Below are 16,787 nucleotides of genomic sequence, written 5' to 3' on the forward strand. Positions count from 1 at the left end.
ATGCTGGAAGTGCGAAGATAAATTCTGACGACGACGATATTGCGACGATGTCGGTGGAGAAACACGATTGGGAGGCAGGAGTTCACACAAAATGATGTAGCAGGGGCTGGTGGCGAGGTGTGAGCTTGAGAGGGAGGCGAGGTGTGTGAGTCTGGGGAGGCGACACTAGTCAAACAATTGCAGTCCACCAAATATTCTCAAGGAACAATACAGCACATACGATGATCAGGTGATGCTTGCGACGATGACTGACCACGATTGCAGTAGCTTGAACACTCACAAAGCTTAGATACTGTCAGCTTGGGTGGCGGTGGTGGTGGTGGGTGCAGGTGCTTCCCACGTGGTGGCGCGAGGTTCAAAAATGGCTGGCGCGGAAAGCTTCCTTCCTCCTCACTGATGAATGAGCGTTCTCACAGGAAAATATTGACCCTTACTTCTGAAACGTTGGCCTGGAGTAGTGGTTGATTGCAGGACCCCGGTCTGGCACAATATTTGATGCGTGGGTGGCAGGATGGCGGCTTATAATAATAATAATAATAATAATAATAATAATAATAATAATAATAATAATTTTTATTTAGGTAAGGTACATACATAAAGAGATTTTACAAAGTTTGTTGGCTTTATAGATTTATATCCACCGCCATATTTATTATGGCGGTGGCGGTAGCGGCTGGAACACGAGGCGATGCTGGGTACTTGAACTTTTGTTTCCAGAAAAAAATTTCTGGATCCCACTGCTGCTACCAGTATTCGTTTGCCTTGTTCGGGTAGAATGTAGACACAGAAGTCGCTTCTGTATATATTTATTGACCGAGATAGCAAGGTATATATCTGCCTAGCCGAGGTCCTTCTACTCTGAGTCTGTGAGGATAACTGCGGCTGCTGGGAGCATGGCTTGATGCTCCTCTGTCTGGCATGACGTCAGAGGCCTACTTGCCTGTGATTGGTTACATTTCAACTGACAGAATTTGAGTATAACATAGGTCACTCACATAAGGTCTACCATGTTGACGTCAACAGGTGCGGCAGGCGTCATGGTGCGTTACGGTGGTGGTGGTGAGTGACGACGTCGCCTGCCTTGCCGCCGTCGCCCAGTGGTCCCTCAAGAGCGGCCTCCTGGTGTGGTCGACGAGGCTCCTGGTCGCCACCCGCCTTCCCCTCCATCACCTGCACGTCCTCCACAACACATTCTCCATCACCAACTCTATGCTGCTGATCACTGATGACTTATCACATCCCAATAAGTAATCATCTAGTTTGTTTGATATATCAACTTTTTTGATTTGCTGACATTTATATGCTCATGTAGCTGAAGATTCCTGGCTGTGCTTGCAAGGATGAGTTTTAGTAACTGTGTCCCATTCTTAATAATCAATTTACATGTACAGACTTCTAAACTGGGTTATTTCATGTCTATATTGGAATTCGCATAAAAAGTTTGCCACTCTTACATTCACTTCTGGAATTTTCTTTTTGTGTCCCATTAACCTTTTTAGATTGGGAACTCTCTTATCTATTGCACCACCTATCCATGTAATTTCTGCTCATTTTAAACCAATCTTACTATATGAGCCATGTAACCCTTTTGCAAGACATTAACTATAATATTAATTATTTCCTTTGAATTCAGAACAATTAAAATATTACTTTTTTCTAGATACCTATCCAGCCTAATCAGCAATGTACCACTGATCATTGACAGGAGAGAAAAATCACCTAAACCCTTTTAGGATCACGTTTTATCACTACATGTATTATTTGCAGGGTCACCCTTTACATCCACCTTCCATACTGGTCCCATGGAGCCCAGGCGCTGAAGATAGGCTTCTGGACGCCCCACCGAGGCCTTGCTCTCACCACCAGCCTCCCGCTCTTCCCTGACAAGTTTGCCAAGTAAGTGTCGGACATTCCTCGGGAAACCTAGTTACTGAATGTGGCCTCCTGGATGCACCCACGATATATATATATATATATATACATATATATATATATATATATATATATATATATATATATATATATATATATATATATATATATATATATATATATATATATATGTATATATTATTAAATATGACCGAAAAAGTAAGATTAATAATTCAAACACGAATTTTCTCAATCTTTCGTACATTTCTTTTTACTGTTGGAGGTAATTCAAAAATCAATTCTCCAAAATTCATTTTTATTTCTAGTCTGACGCAACACTTGAGCGCGTTTCGTAAAACTTATTACATTTTCAAAGACTTTACTGAATAGAACTTACATATCTCCGATTTGTCCCATGGGTCGGATGATAGCCGACAGAGTGTATCGTGATCCAGCCTGTACTCCTCTTGACATACCAGAAAATATTCTGAGGAAACTACTCCAAGCTTGTACTAAAGAGGCACCCTTCTTGAGCCCGGATGGGCACATGTATAAGCAAGTAGATGGGGTCGCCATGGGTTCTCCCCTAGGTGTCCTGTTTGCAAACTTCTACATGGGTACCATCGAGCAAAAAGTCTTAATCGACATGAACTTGAAACCGGCCATATACTGCAGGTATGTTGACGACATTTTTACACAGGTACCTGATGTCAGACATCTGCAGGAGCTGAAGGAGGCATTTGAGCAGAGTTCCGTGCTGCATTTCACTTACGAGATGGAAAAGGATGGGAAGCTGCCCTTTCTAGATGTAACAGTCATGGAAAAGAGCGGAGGTTTCCACACTGCAGTCTACACTAAGGAAACGAACATAGGAATGTGCCTAAATGCCAACAGCGACTGCCCAGACAGGTACAATAGGAGTGTTGTTAACGCATATGTCGACCGTGCTCTCAGCCACAGCTCAGAATGGAAGCAAGTCGACGAAGAACTCTGTAGGGTAAGGCAGGTCCTAGTCAACAACGGCTTCTCCAATGGTTTCGTCGAAGACATCATAAGAAGGAAAGTGAAACGCCATGCAACCTCTGAAGAGACAACTAACACAACACGTATACCCCCTATTAGACTATTTTACAGGAAATTCTTTTCCACAGCTCATAAAATGGAGGAAAGGGTCCTGCAAGATATTTTTAATAGAAACGTTATCCCTACAGACAAAAATCAGAGGATACAACTGACGATTTACTATAAAACCAGAAAAACGGCCAGCCTACTCATGAGAAACTCTCCAGACACAAAGCAGAACGCTTTAAAAGAGACCAACGTCGTCTATGCCTTTAAATGCCCACTTGGGGACTGTAAGCTCCAAAAAACCCAGTACATAGGCAAGACCACAACATCTCTTTCTAGGCGTTTAACAATGCATAAGCAACAGGGCTCCATTAAGGAACATATAATCTCTTCCCACAACCAAACCATCGCCAGAGAAATCCTAGTAAACAACACAGAAATCATCGATAGATACAGCGATAGCAGACGGCTTGACGTTTGCGAGGCACTGCACATTAAGAAGTCAACACCAGCAATCAACAGCCAATTAATGCACAACTATATTCTACCCACCTCAAGACTCTGCTCCAATATAGAAGCATCAAGAAATATGGGCCAATAGGCTTTCTACAATCACTTCCATTTCAATACCCATTGTTTCGTGTTCTGTCTTGTGTTGATGAAATTAATACCCTATTAAATACCACCTCACCCCATCCACCTCACTCAAAAGTAGATATAAACAAATCGGAGATATGTAAGTTCTATTCAGTAAAGTCTTTGAAAATGTAATAAGTTTTACGAAACGCGCTCAAGTGTCACATCAGACTAGAAATAAAAATGAATTTTGGAGAATTGATTTTTGAATTACCTCCAACAGTGAAAAGAAATGTACGAAAGATTGAGAAAATTCGTGTTAGAATTATTAATCTTACTTTTTCGGTCATATTTAATAATATATGTCTACAGGAAAGACTGCTACCAAAATATACTAATATATATATATATATATATATATATATATATATATATATATATATATATATATATATATATATATATATATATATATATATAAATATATATATAAATATATATATATATATATATATATAATATATATATATATATATATATATATATATATATATATATATATATATATATATATATATATATATATATATATGCGAACAAGCCTGAATGGTCCCCAGGACTATATGCGAATGAAAACTCACACCCCAGAAGTGACTCGAACCCATACTCCCAGAAGCAACGCAACTGGTAACTACAGGGCGCCTTAATCCGCTTGACCATCACGGCCGTCAAAAGGAAGTGATAGCCGAGGCTATTTGAGCCACTTCCCCGACGGCAACTCGGATGGTAATCTTGGGCATAGCATTTCACCAAATCACCTCATTCTTTGGGGCACACGTGAGGAACACAAATGCGAACAAGCCTGAATGGTCCCCAGGACTATATGCGAATGAAAACTCACACCCCAGAAGTGACTCGAACCCATACTCCCAGAAGCAACACAACTGGTAACTACAGGGCGCCTTAATCCGCTTGACCATCACGGCCGTCAAAAGGAAGTGATAGCCGAGGCTATTTGAGCCACTTCCCCGACGGCAACTCGGATGGTAAACTTGGGCATAGCATTTCACCAAATCACCTCATTCTTTGGGGCACACGTGAGGAACACAAATGCGAACAAGCCTGAATGGTCCCCAGGACTATATGCGAATGAAAACTCACACCCCAGTTGCGTTGCTTCTGGGAGTATGGGTTCGAGTCACTTCTGGGGTGTGAGTTTTCATTCATATATATATATATATATATGCGAACAAGCCTGAATGGTCCCCAGGCATTATGCAACTGAAAACTCACACCCCAGAAGTGATTCGAACCCATACTGCCAGAAGCACTCTGCAACTGATGTACAGGATCCCATAACCACTCGACCATCACGACCGGACAAAAGATGATGGTACCCGAGGCTAATTCCCCATCATCCCGCCGACACTCTGATGGTAATCTTGGGCATTGTATTTTATCAAATCACCTCATTTTTGGGGGCACACGTGAGGAACACAAATACGAACAAGCCTGAGTGGTCCCCAGGTATATATCCAACTGAAAACTCACACCCCAGAAGTGATTCGAACCCATACTGCCAGACGCACTCTGCAACTGGTGTACAGGACCCCTTAACCACTCAACCATCACGACCAGACAAAAGATGATAGTAACTGAGGCTAATTCCCCATCATCCCGCTGGCCCTCTGATGGTAATCTTGGGCATGGTATTTTATCAAATCACCTCATTCTTTGGGGCACATGTAAGGAACATAACTGCGAACAAGCCTGAATGGTCCCCTTTACAGTTTATGTAAACTAGTCTTTGAAAATGTAATAAGGAATTAGGAAACGAGTTCAGGCGTCAGACCAGGAAGAAAAAAAAATGAATTTTGGAGAGTTACTTTATCAATTACCCTCGACAGTGAAGAAGAACGTAAGAAATATCGAGAAGATTCGTGTTAGAATTATTAATCTTAATTATTGAAGTGAGGTGAGGTACAATGAAAAATGACTGGGAATTACGTGGACACAAATATGAGCCGCACAAGAACTGCAGAATATATATATATATATATATATATATATATATATATATATATATATATATATATATATATATATATATATATATATATATATATATATATATATATATATATATATATATGCCCTCTTGGGGATTGTAAGCTCCAAAAAACCCAGTATATAGGCAAGACAACAACATCTCTTTCTAGGCGTTTAACGATGCATAAGCAACAGGGCTCCATTAAGGAACATATAATCTCTTCCCACAACCAAACCATCGCCAGAGAAATCCTTGTAAACAACACAGAAATCATCGATAGATACAGCGATAGCAGACGGCTTGACGTTTGCGAGGCACTACACATTAAAAAGTCAACACCAGCAATTAACAGCCAACTAATGCACAACTATATTCTACCCACCTCAAGACTCCGCTCCAATATAGAAGCATCAAGAAATATGGACCAATAGGCTTTCTGCAATCACTTCCATTCAATACCCATTGTTTCGTGTTCTGTCTTGTGTTGATGAAATTAATACCCTATTAATACCACCTCACCCCATCCACCTCACTCAAATGTAGATATAAACAAATCGGAGATGTGTAAGTTCTATTCAGTTGTGTATGTGTTAACTAAAGTCTTTGAAAATGTAATAAGTTTTACGAAACGTGCTCAAGTCAGACTAGAAATAAAAATGAATTTTGGAGAATTGATTTTTGAATTACCACCAACAGTGAAAAGAAATGTACGAAAGATTGAGAAAATTCGTGTTAGAATTATTAATCTTACTTTTTCGGTCATATTTATTAATATATATATATATATCTATATATATATATATATATATATATATTTTATTAAATATGACCGAAAAAGTAAGATTAATAATTCTAACACGAATTTTCTCAATCTTTCGTACATTATGCTTCACTGTTGGAGGTAAATCAAAAATCACTTCTCCAAAATTCATTTTTATTTCTAGTCTGACGCGACACGGGCGCGTGTCCCCCGAGCTTAGAGCGGCAGCTAAAAGCCTTCGTGAGAACAAGGAGATAGTTGTCAGGAGAGGTGACAAGTCGCCAATATATGTCATTCTTAAAAAAGACGAATATCTGGCGAAAATGAACATCATACTCTCTGACCAAACTAAGTTCCAAAGGGTAACGAAGGACACTACAGCCGAATTAAAAGCAAAGGTCAACAAACTGATCGAAACTGTGAACGCCAAGAAATCCGGACTCCACCTGCCAAAGATCATTGGGGAATATAAACCTGGATATGCGTATGGAAATGTCAAGACGCACAAGCCTGGAAACCCACTTCGGCCAATCATTAGCCAGATACCCACACCCACGTACAGATTGGCAAAGCGACTCAACGGCCTGCTGACTCCTTATGTTCCTTGCGCCTTCAGCCTGAAGTCTCCAAAGGAATTTGTGGACTTACTGCGGGGCGCACGGGCCACAGGGATAAGAGCCTCGTTGGACGTAGAATCGCTGTTTACCAACGTACCTGTGGACGAGACAATCGGAATGATAGCCGACAGAGTGTATCGTGATCCAGCCTGTACTCCTCTTGACATGCCAGAAAGTATTCTGAGGAAACTACTCCAAGCTTGTACTAAAGAGGCACCCTTCTTGAGCCCGGATGGGCATATGTATAAGCAAGTAGATGGGGTCGCTATGGGTTCTCCCCTAGGTGTCCTGTTTGCAAACTTCTACATGGGTACCATCGAGCAAAAAGTCTTAGTCGACATGAACTTGAAACCGGCCATATACTGCAGGTATGTTGACGACATTTTTACACAGGTACCTGATGTCAGACATCTGCAGGAGCTGAAGGAGGCATTTGAGCAGAGTTCCGTGCTGCGTTTCACTTACGAGACGGAAAAGGATGGGAAGCTGCCTTTTCTAGATGTAACAGTCATGGAAAAGGGCGGAGGTTTCCACACTGCAGTCTACACAAAGGAAACAAACATAGGAATGTGCCTAAATGCCAACAGCGACTGCCCTGACAGGTACAAGAGGAGTGTTGTTAACGCATACGTCGACCGTGCTCTCAGCCACAGCTCAGAATGGAAGCAAGTCGACGAAGAACTCTGTAGGGTAAGGCAGGTTCTAGTCAATAACGGCTTCTCCAATGGTTTCATCGAAGACATCATAAGAAGGAAAGTGAAAAGCCATGCAACCTCCGAAGAGACAACTAACACAACACCTATACCCCCTATTAGACTATTTTACAGGAACTTCTTTTCCACAGCTCATAAAACAGAGGAAAGGGTCCTGAAAGATATTGTTAATAGAAACGTTATCCCTACAGACAAAAATCAGAGGATACAACTGACGATTTACTATAAAACCAGAAAAACGGCCAGCCTACTCATGAGAAACTCTCCAGACACGAAACAGAACGCTTTAAAAGAGACTAACGTCGTCTATGCCTTCAAATGCCCACTTGGGGACTGTAAGCTCCAAAAAACCCAGTATATAGGCAAGACAACAACATCTCTTTCTAGGCGTTTAACGATGCATAAACAACAGGGCTCCATTAAGGAACATATAATCTCTTCCCATAACCAAACCATCGCCAGAGAAATCCTAGTAAACAACACAGAAATCATCGATAGATACAGCGATAGCAGGCGGCTTGACGTTTGCGAGGCACTACACATCAAGAAGTCAACACCAGCAATCAACAGCCAATTATTGCACAACTATATTCTACCCACCTCAAGACTCCGCTCCAATATAGAAGCATCAAGAAATATGGACCAATAGGCTTTCTACAAACACTTCTATTCAATATCCATTGTTTCGTGTTCTGTCTTGTGTTGATACTTTTAATACCCTATTAATATCCTCTAATGCCACATCATCCTTCCCACCTCACTCAAATGTAATGCCACATCACCCTTCCCACCTCACTCAAATGTAGATATAAAATCAGGGAAACGCAAGTTCTAATCAGTTGTGTATTTGTGAAGTCTTTGAAAATGTAATAAGTTTTACGAAACGCGCCCGTGTCGCGTCAGACTAGAAATAAAAATGAATTTTGGAGAAGTGATTTTTGATTTACCTCCAACAGTGAAGCATAATGTACGAAAGATTGAGAAAATTCGTGTTAGAATTATTAATCTTACTTTTTCGGTCATATTTAATAAAATATGTCTACAGGAAAGACTGCTACCAAAATATACTAATATATATATATATATATATATATATATATATATATATATATATATATATATATATATATATATAAATATATATATATATAATATATATATATATATATATATATATATATATATATATATATATATATATATATATACATATATATATATATATATATATATATATATATATATATACATATATATATATATATATATATATATATATATATATATATATATATATATATATATATATATATATATATATATATATATTGTGAAGGGAAAGTGTAGGAGTGTAGATGTTCGGCAGTCCTCCTAATGGCTGGTGTCAATGCCTGTCACATTTACAAAAAAAAAGAGACTGCTTGGCTGTTGTCTTACATTGAGTACCGGGTTTAAGATTTCCTGCGCTTTTGATTGACTAATCATTTACCATCCTAAAATTAACTTTAATTGTTAAAGATTAAAATTCCACAGGATAGTTACCAGTTGCCACGTTATCCTGTTTCTGACATTTACCATATCACAACTATATTCGTTGTACATTCATTTGCTGTCTTTCACCATGTTTCATCTCCAAGCTTTTCGTAACGATCCAGCAGGTGAAATAGGGACCTTATGTCGTGCCAAGAGAACTGAATTACAAACTCTTGCACACGAGTATCAACTAGATGTTCCCTATGGAGCCAACAAAAATGAATTGCATAACTTATTAATGGATCACCTCTTAGATGAAGGGACAATTGACTCTGAAACTCACGAAACTTATTCTATTGCAGATAAACATGATTTGGCCACTATGAAACTCAAACTCGAACTCGCAAAGCTCGAGAGGGAGCAACAGCAAGCAGCTCTACAAATGAGGGAACGCGAGGCGACCCTGAGGGAAAGAGAAGCTGCAATGAGGAAAGAAGAACAAGAAAGAGAGGCGGTCCTTGCGAAAGGAGCTCTACAACTGAGGGAAAGAGAAGCTGCAATAAGGAAAGAAGAGCAGGAAAGAGAGGCTGCAATCAGGAAAGAAGAACAAGAACGAGAGATGGCCCTCAAGGAACGTGAGACTGCAATACTTCGTGAGCGTGAGCGAGTACAGCTTGAAGCAAAACAGCGCCACCTGGAGATACAACGCGAGCATGACAAACAGCAGCGGATATGGTTATAGAATGTCGTCGACGAGAACTCACGTTGGAGACTTCACACCACACTCAGCGCCAACAAGCTACCGCCAGTCTTCCAGTAAGTTTCAATGTCTCCCATGCAAGTAAGTTTATGTCACCATTCGTTGTGACAGAGATTGATGTTTTTTTTACCACCTTTGAGACCCTAGCTAATAAACTTAGCTGGCCTGCTGATCAATGGTCTACCCTTCTCAGAAAGCATCTTACAGGTAGAGCTGCAGTTACTCTCAGTACCTTAGCGTCTGAGAATGACTACCAGACCCTAAAGCAAGCAGTTTTGGATGCCTACCTTCTCTCCACCGAAAGCTACCGACGAAAATTCGGAGACCATCTAAAGGCAAATACCACCACCTTTCTAGAATTTGCCAATACAAAGAAAAGATATTTTATGAAATGGCTGGAAGCAGCACATGTCTCTACATTTGCAGAACTCATCAACCTCATGCTAGTTGAGAAATTCTTGAGACGTGTTCCCCCTTCCGTCCGGTTATATCTAGCAGACAAAGAAGAAACCGACTACATCAAATGTGCGAAGTCGGCTGACACCTACAGCCTCATCCACCGGCTGACACCAGAACCACCTTCCAGTAAGAAGTCTTGGTACAGTTACGATAAAGTGAGTACAGATCAAACGAGCTCACAATTGTATTATAAGTATTGCAAACTCTATGGACATACCATAGATAGATGTGGGAAGGCTCAATACAAGAGCAATGAATCTACTAAACCCCAACAGACTCCTCCTAAGTCCGGTAAGCCTGTGATGAATGTTGGTGTTCATGTTAATGATCTTTCTCTCTTCAGTAAACACCTGTATCCTGGAACTGGTTGATACCTGGTTGATGGGGTTCTGGGAGTTCTTCTACTCCCCAAGCCCGGCCCGAGGCCAGGCTCGACTTGTGAGAGTTTGGTCCACCAGGCTGTTGCTTGGAGCGGCCCACAGGCCCACATACCCACCACAGCCCGGTTGGTCCGGCACTCCTTGGAGGAATAAATCTAGTTTCCTCTTGAAAATGTCCACGGTTGTTCCGGCAATATTTCTTATGCTTGCTGGGAGGACGTTGAACAACCGCGGACCTCTGATGTTTATACAGTGTTCTCTGATTGTGCCTATGGCACCTCTGCTCTTCATTGGTTCTATTCTACATAAACTGTCTCTACCAATGGTACAGATTCGGAGGGACGTTTCAAATTGAAGATCTTGAGGAACACAGCAGCTCTTCAGTCCATTATATTGAAATCAGCTGTGCCTAACATCACCTACACTGGGGAAACAGTCCTTATCACTGACCTCACTGCTACCACTCCGTATCCACTCGCCAGAGTCCACCTGGATTGCCCCTTCGTGACCGGTGAAGTCCAGGTCGCCATCAGGGAAAAGCCTTTTCCCATGCCTGGAGTGCAACTTCTCCTGGGCAACGACTTGGCAGAAGATCTGCAACCGTCCAACCTGATCATCACGGACAAACCCCAGGTGTGTACCTCTGTAATGGATAATCCCATCTTTGAATATGTTCCAGCAGAGGTCCAAGAAAGTGATAAAGTTTCTCCTCCGGTTTTGGTGATAACCCGTGCCCAAGCTGCACGCCCGCAACCAGCTGATTGTACTGCTACCGCTGTCCCTCAAGACCCTCAGAATCTACCCCCATATCTTACCAGTTTGGAGTTCCGTAAGTTACAGAGGGAAGATCAATCATTAACACCATTATTCTTCCAGGCTGAGACTCAACCTGACAGTATTCCTGGGTTCTTCCTAGAGAATGAGTTGCTCTACCGCAGATACAGACCCAGCAAGCTGAAGGAGGACGACGATTGGGCCAATGTCAAACAACTAGTGATTCCCACCAGCATACGGCCCGATATTCTACACCTGGCCCACGGAGCTCTTTCTCACTATGGTTTTAACAAAACCTACCACGGAATCAGACAAGACTACTACTGGCCAGGTATGGTAAAAGACGTTAAAAAGTACGTGCAACAGTGTCATACATGTCAGATGGCAGGTAAACCTAACATCTCTATTCCCCAGGCTCCACTAAAACCCATCCAGGTGCCTTCAGAACCTTTCCACAGACTCATCATAGACTGTGTTGGTCCTTTACCCCGGACCAGTTCTGGCAACGCCTATATACTAACTATCATGTGTCCTACCACCAGATTCCCCATAGCAGTTCCAGTAAAGAACATTACGGCTGCTACTGTGGTGAAACACCTATTGAAGATCTTCACCCAGTATGGATTGCCAAGAGAGGTTCAAAGTGACTGTGGCACCAACTTCACCAGTGATCTCTTCAAGAAGACACTGGAGGAGTTCAACATCACACAGGTATTGTCCAGCCCCTATCATCCTGCTTCACAGGGTTCTCTTGAACGCAGTCATCAGACTATTAAAGCACTCCTAAAGAAGTTCTGCAATGACACCTTGAAGGACTGGGATAAACAACTTGATCTCATTATGTGTATTTTCAGAAGTCTCCCCAATGAGTCTCTAGGAGTATCTCCTTATGACATGCTCTACGGACGTAAGTGCCGTACTCCTCTCAAAGCTTTCTAAGACTCTCTACGTAATGCCACCTTTAGTGACTCTCAGAATGTGCCCCAATTTCTTCAAAACTTAAAACACATTCTAGAGAGAGTACGTAAATTTGCTAATGACAATCTATTGAAAGCACAGGAGAAGATGAAGACTCATTTTGACCAAAGCAGCAAATTAAAGAAATTTAAACCAGGAGACTTCGTGTTGGCATACTTTCCTATCCCAGGTTCTCCATTGCAAAACAAGTTTTCAGGACCTTACCGCATCAAGGAGTGCAGAAACAACCACAGCTACGTTCTTGAGACTCCAGATAGGCGGCGGAAGACCCAGTTGTGCCACGTCAACCTCCTGAAGCAGTATCAAGGTACTCCCCCCACTGTGTTGGAATCAGTCTCCACATTTAAAGGTCCATACCTCCACTGTGAAACCTTCCCTGCTTCTCCCGAAAGCACTAACACTGAGTCGGTGCTATCCAACTCGGAAATCCTACCTGATCTTCATCCCAATTTACAGGACTATAATAGTGCTCCTTTACCATGTTCTAGTCCTATTCTCGTCGCCTCGCCAGATATCACGAAGCCTTTCATCCTCCATATCGACGCCAGTGGTACCGGCATTGGGGTGACCTGATGCAACAACGAGGCGAGGAGATTCTACCTGTTAGCTACTACAGCTACAAGGAACTACAGCACAATCGAAAGGGAGCCACTCTCCATCGTCCTGAACTTGCAGCACTTCGAACCGTACCTGCAAGGTACTCGGTCTACCACCATCTACTCGAACCACAATCCCCCTACGCTTCCTGCAGCAAGCCCAATTCAACAATCAACGGCTTCTACGATGGGCTTTATATCTGCAAAATTTCAACCTGGAGATCTTCTACATCAAGGGTTCTGACAACATCATAGCAGACGCCCTCTCCAGAGTCTATGAGGTAGAGGCAGCTCCACCTACCACTCTACCACCTGGAGACGTAACTTCACCCGGAACCGCAGGCTTCGGGGGAGAGTTGTGACGATAATCTCTTTCAAGAGAGATTGAGCCTGCTCTTCCCTACCTAAAGATACGTCCAGTATAAAAGTATAAGATGCTACATTCAAGACATGTCTACCGGTAGCACAAAACGTTTGGACCAGGAGGCAAAACGTACCCAAGAACCCCCCCCCCCCCCAACTCCACACACCCTCCATGCCGGCTCGTCGTCAACCAGCCAACTACCCATTCCAGCCTGTCTGCTCCTGATTGGTGACTCGCCGACTACACACCTGCACACTGCACCTCAGCGCCATCTACCTGAGTCGACGACTGAGCCTGGCCTAGCCATCAACTTTAGAATATTCTTTGTGCTCCTAGAGTTGACATCTCTCTCTGGCATACTAAGCTCTCTGGCTTTTGTATACTAAGGGAGGTCTCAGCCATAGCCAATATTCTCAGCACCATTTTACCATTTACTTTTGTCTCACATTGTTTTTGCATTTATATTTGTTATTTGATTGCACTATTCATTTACCTGAGATTTGTCTTTATTTTCATTTATGTTTAAAGTAAATATATGAAAGTTTCATTGTTCATACTCTGTGTTTTATGTGTTCCTCCCTCTCACTTACCACAGACAACAGGCAAGCAGTCTATCTTTTTTTTGTAAGTGTGACCAGGCATTGACACCTGCCATTGGAGGACTGCCGAACATCTACACTCGAACACTTTCCCGTCACAATATATATATATATATATATATATATATATATATATATATATATATATATATATATATATATATATATATATATATTAGTTGATTTTATACCCGCACTGGGTCAGGTGATAATACAATAAAGGTGAAACATAGGGGTAACTGCAGAATACTTATTGGCCCATACGAGGCAGCTCCTATCTAAACACAAAGATTAATCCAGTGTAATTGGCCTATTATGTTGGACATTGTCTTCTGTGTTGGCATCGATATGTTCTTGTCTTGTCCTTACTCTCATGGTGGGTAGAGTAAATAGTTCCGTGATTTGGGTGTTCATGGTAGGTCGCTCTATTCTTATGTGAATTGCCTCAAGAATTTGTAATCTTCTTGCATCTTGGGTTTTGTCTATTATGCAGGTATTCTTGTTCAACATTTCTCTTGTTAGAGTAATGTTGTCTCATGTGATTCCTAGGGGCACCGGATTGAAGATGGCATGTCAAACGCCTCGTCAGCTTGGTCGACGTCATACCTATGTACTTACGTTGAAGGTTTCATCCTTCGTGGGGGCAAGTGTATATGTATACAACGCTTGACTACTGTAGAGGGTTCTCCGTCGGCTTCAGGCTGTTTTTGATAAGGAGTTCGGAAGTCTTCTTGGTTTTGTAGAATATTATCAGGTTTATGTTTTGGTTAGGAGTAGTGCTTTTTACTCCTTTACGGATTATTTCTTTCATTATTCTTTCCTCTTTTATATGTTCACTGTGCATGGTTGATTTGTAATATAATTTTATTGGAGGTGTTGTGGTTTCTGTTCTAGGTTCTGGATTATACCAACGGTCCAAGTGTCTTCTTATAGCAGCATTTATTTCCGCGTTGCTATATCCGTTGTTCACCAATACCTGAGTTACTCTTTCAAACTCTCTACTCACGTTGCTCCATTCAGAACAGTGGGTAAGCGCTTGACGAATATAAGCATTGAGAACACTGGCTTTGTATCTTTGGGGGCACTCACTTCTACCGTTCAGGCATAATCCTATGTTGGTGGGCTTAGTATATACGTTGGTGCTTAAAGAGGTTCCTCTTTTTGTTATTAGTACATCCAGGAATGGCAGACTGTTATTTTCACTATTTTCATGTGTAAATCGGAGTACTGACTCTCTCTCTAGGTGTCTTTTTAGGTCAATTAGTTCATCTGAGTCTTTTACTATGACGAATATGTCATCTACATAACGGCAGTATACAGTTGGTTTTTGTCTGCTACTGAAGACCTTGTCTTCGATGGTTATCTTGAGGTTATCTTGAGATGATTTCGGGACTTTAGTGTCCCCGCGGCCCGGTCCTCAACCAGGCCTCCACCCCCAGGAAGCAGCCCGTGACAGCTGACTAACTCCCAGGTACCTATTTACTGCTAGGTAACAGGGGCATTCAGGGTGAAAGAAACTTTGCCCATTTGCTTCTGCCTCGTGCGGGAATCGAACCCGCGCCACAGAATTACGAATCCTGCGCGCTATCCACCAGGCTGCGAGGCCCCATCCACCACCAGGCTGGTTCCCATATAAAAATTAGCAAATAAAACTCCTAAGGGGGAGCCCATTGGTACTCCGTCTATTTGTAAATACATGTCTCCTTGTGGACTGATGAAAGGGGCTTCCTTTGTACATGCTTCGAGAAGACTTTTCAAGTGTGGCTCAGGTATGTCTAATTTGGGGGTGCTCTCGTCTCTGTATACTCTGTCCAGTATCATTCCTATGGTTGTGTCGACTGGGACGTTGGTAAATAGGGATTCAACGTCCAGGGAAGCGATGATTCCATCGGGCTGGGTAGATTTGATCAATTCTAGGAAATCTGCTGATGATTGTAGACTAAACTTACTTGGAGTGTATGGAGTTAGGAGTTCATTGAGTTTCTTTGCCAGGTGATAAGTTGGGGTTGGTATTTGGCTGATTATAGGGCGTAGTGGGTTACCTGGTTTATGCGTCTTAACATTGCCGTAGGCATATCCTAAGCCACAGTCGCCTTGAAGTTTATTGAAATGCACACTACCTTTCTTTGCGTTGATTGCTGTAATTGTTTTGTTTACTTTCCGCTTAAGGTCTTCTACGGGGTTCCTCGTGATTCGTTGAAATTTGGAATCGCCACTAAGGATGTCGCTAATTTTGTTCATGTATTCATGGGTAGGAATCAATACATATGCTGCTGTTTTGTCGGCTTTTCTTATTGTTACGTCTTTCAGATTTTTTAGTTGTTTCGCTGCTTCTTTGAGTCGTGGGGTTAAGATTGTAGATGAATATGTTCCTCGTTTTTTCCCTGCTTCTGCAAGTAGTTTAGCTTGAAGTGTGTCAGTGGTGATGACTTTTTTGTTGTCTTCTAGCTTATGGATATCGTCCAGAAGCATTTCGATTTCCAGGCGTTTTTGATGCATCTTTGGTTTAGATAAGAATTGACAATTTAGACCAAGATTTAAGAGGTCTCGTTGGTCCTGGGTAAGATCATAAGAAGTCAGGTTAATGTAGCCATCTTTAGGACGAGGGATCTTGTTTCATTGGGAGAAGAAGAGGAAGAGGGAGAGAGAGAGGGATCGAGGGATCTTATTCTTGTTTCATTCCAGTTTTTTTTTAATTTAATAATGACATTCAAAATTAAAATAATAAATTCCACTTGAGAGGGCATG

General features: G+C 41.7%; 1 protein-coding gene across 1 annotated transcript in view; it reads left to right on the forward strand.

Annotated features, from left to right (window-relative positions):
• The window catches only part of LOC123754654 (uncharacterized), a 67,425-nt gene extending 54,372 nt beyond the window's left edge, over positions 1–13,053 (forward strand). Inside the window, exons 5-7 of the mRNA XM_069326873.1 lie at positions 1,024–1,247; positions 1,768–1,896; positions 12,969–13,053. Coding sequence (XP_069182974.1) covers positions 1,024–1,247; positions 1,768–1,896; positions 12,969–13,053 — 438 coding nt within the window. The remainder of the gene's footprint in view (positions 1–1,023; positions 1,248–1,767; positions 1,897–12,968) is intronic.
• The last annotated feature ends 3,734 nt before the right edge of the window (positions 13,054–16,787 follow it).

The sequence above is a fragment of the Procambarus clarkii genome, chromosome 18 (genome assembly GCF_040958095.1).
Source record: "Procambarus clarkii isolate CNS0578487 chromosome 18, FALCON_Pclarkii_2.0, whole genome shotgun sequence".
Lineage (NCBI taxonomy): Eukaryota > Metazoa > Arthropoda > Malacostraca > Decapoda > Cambaridae > Procambarus > Procambarus clarkii.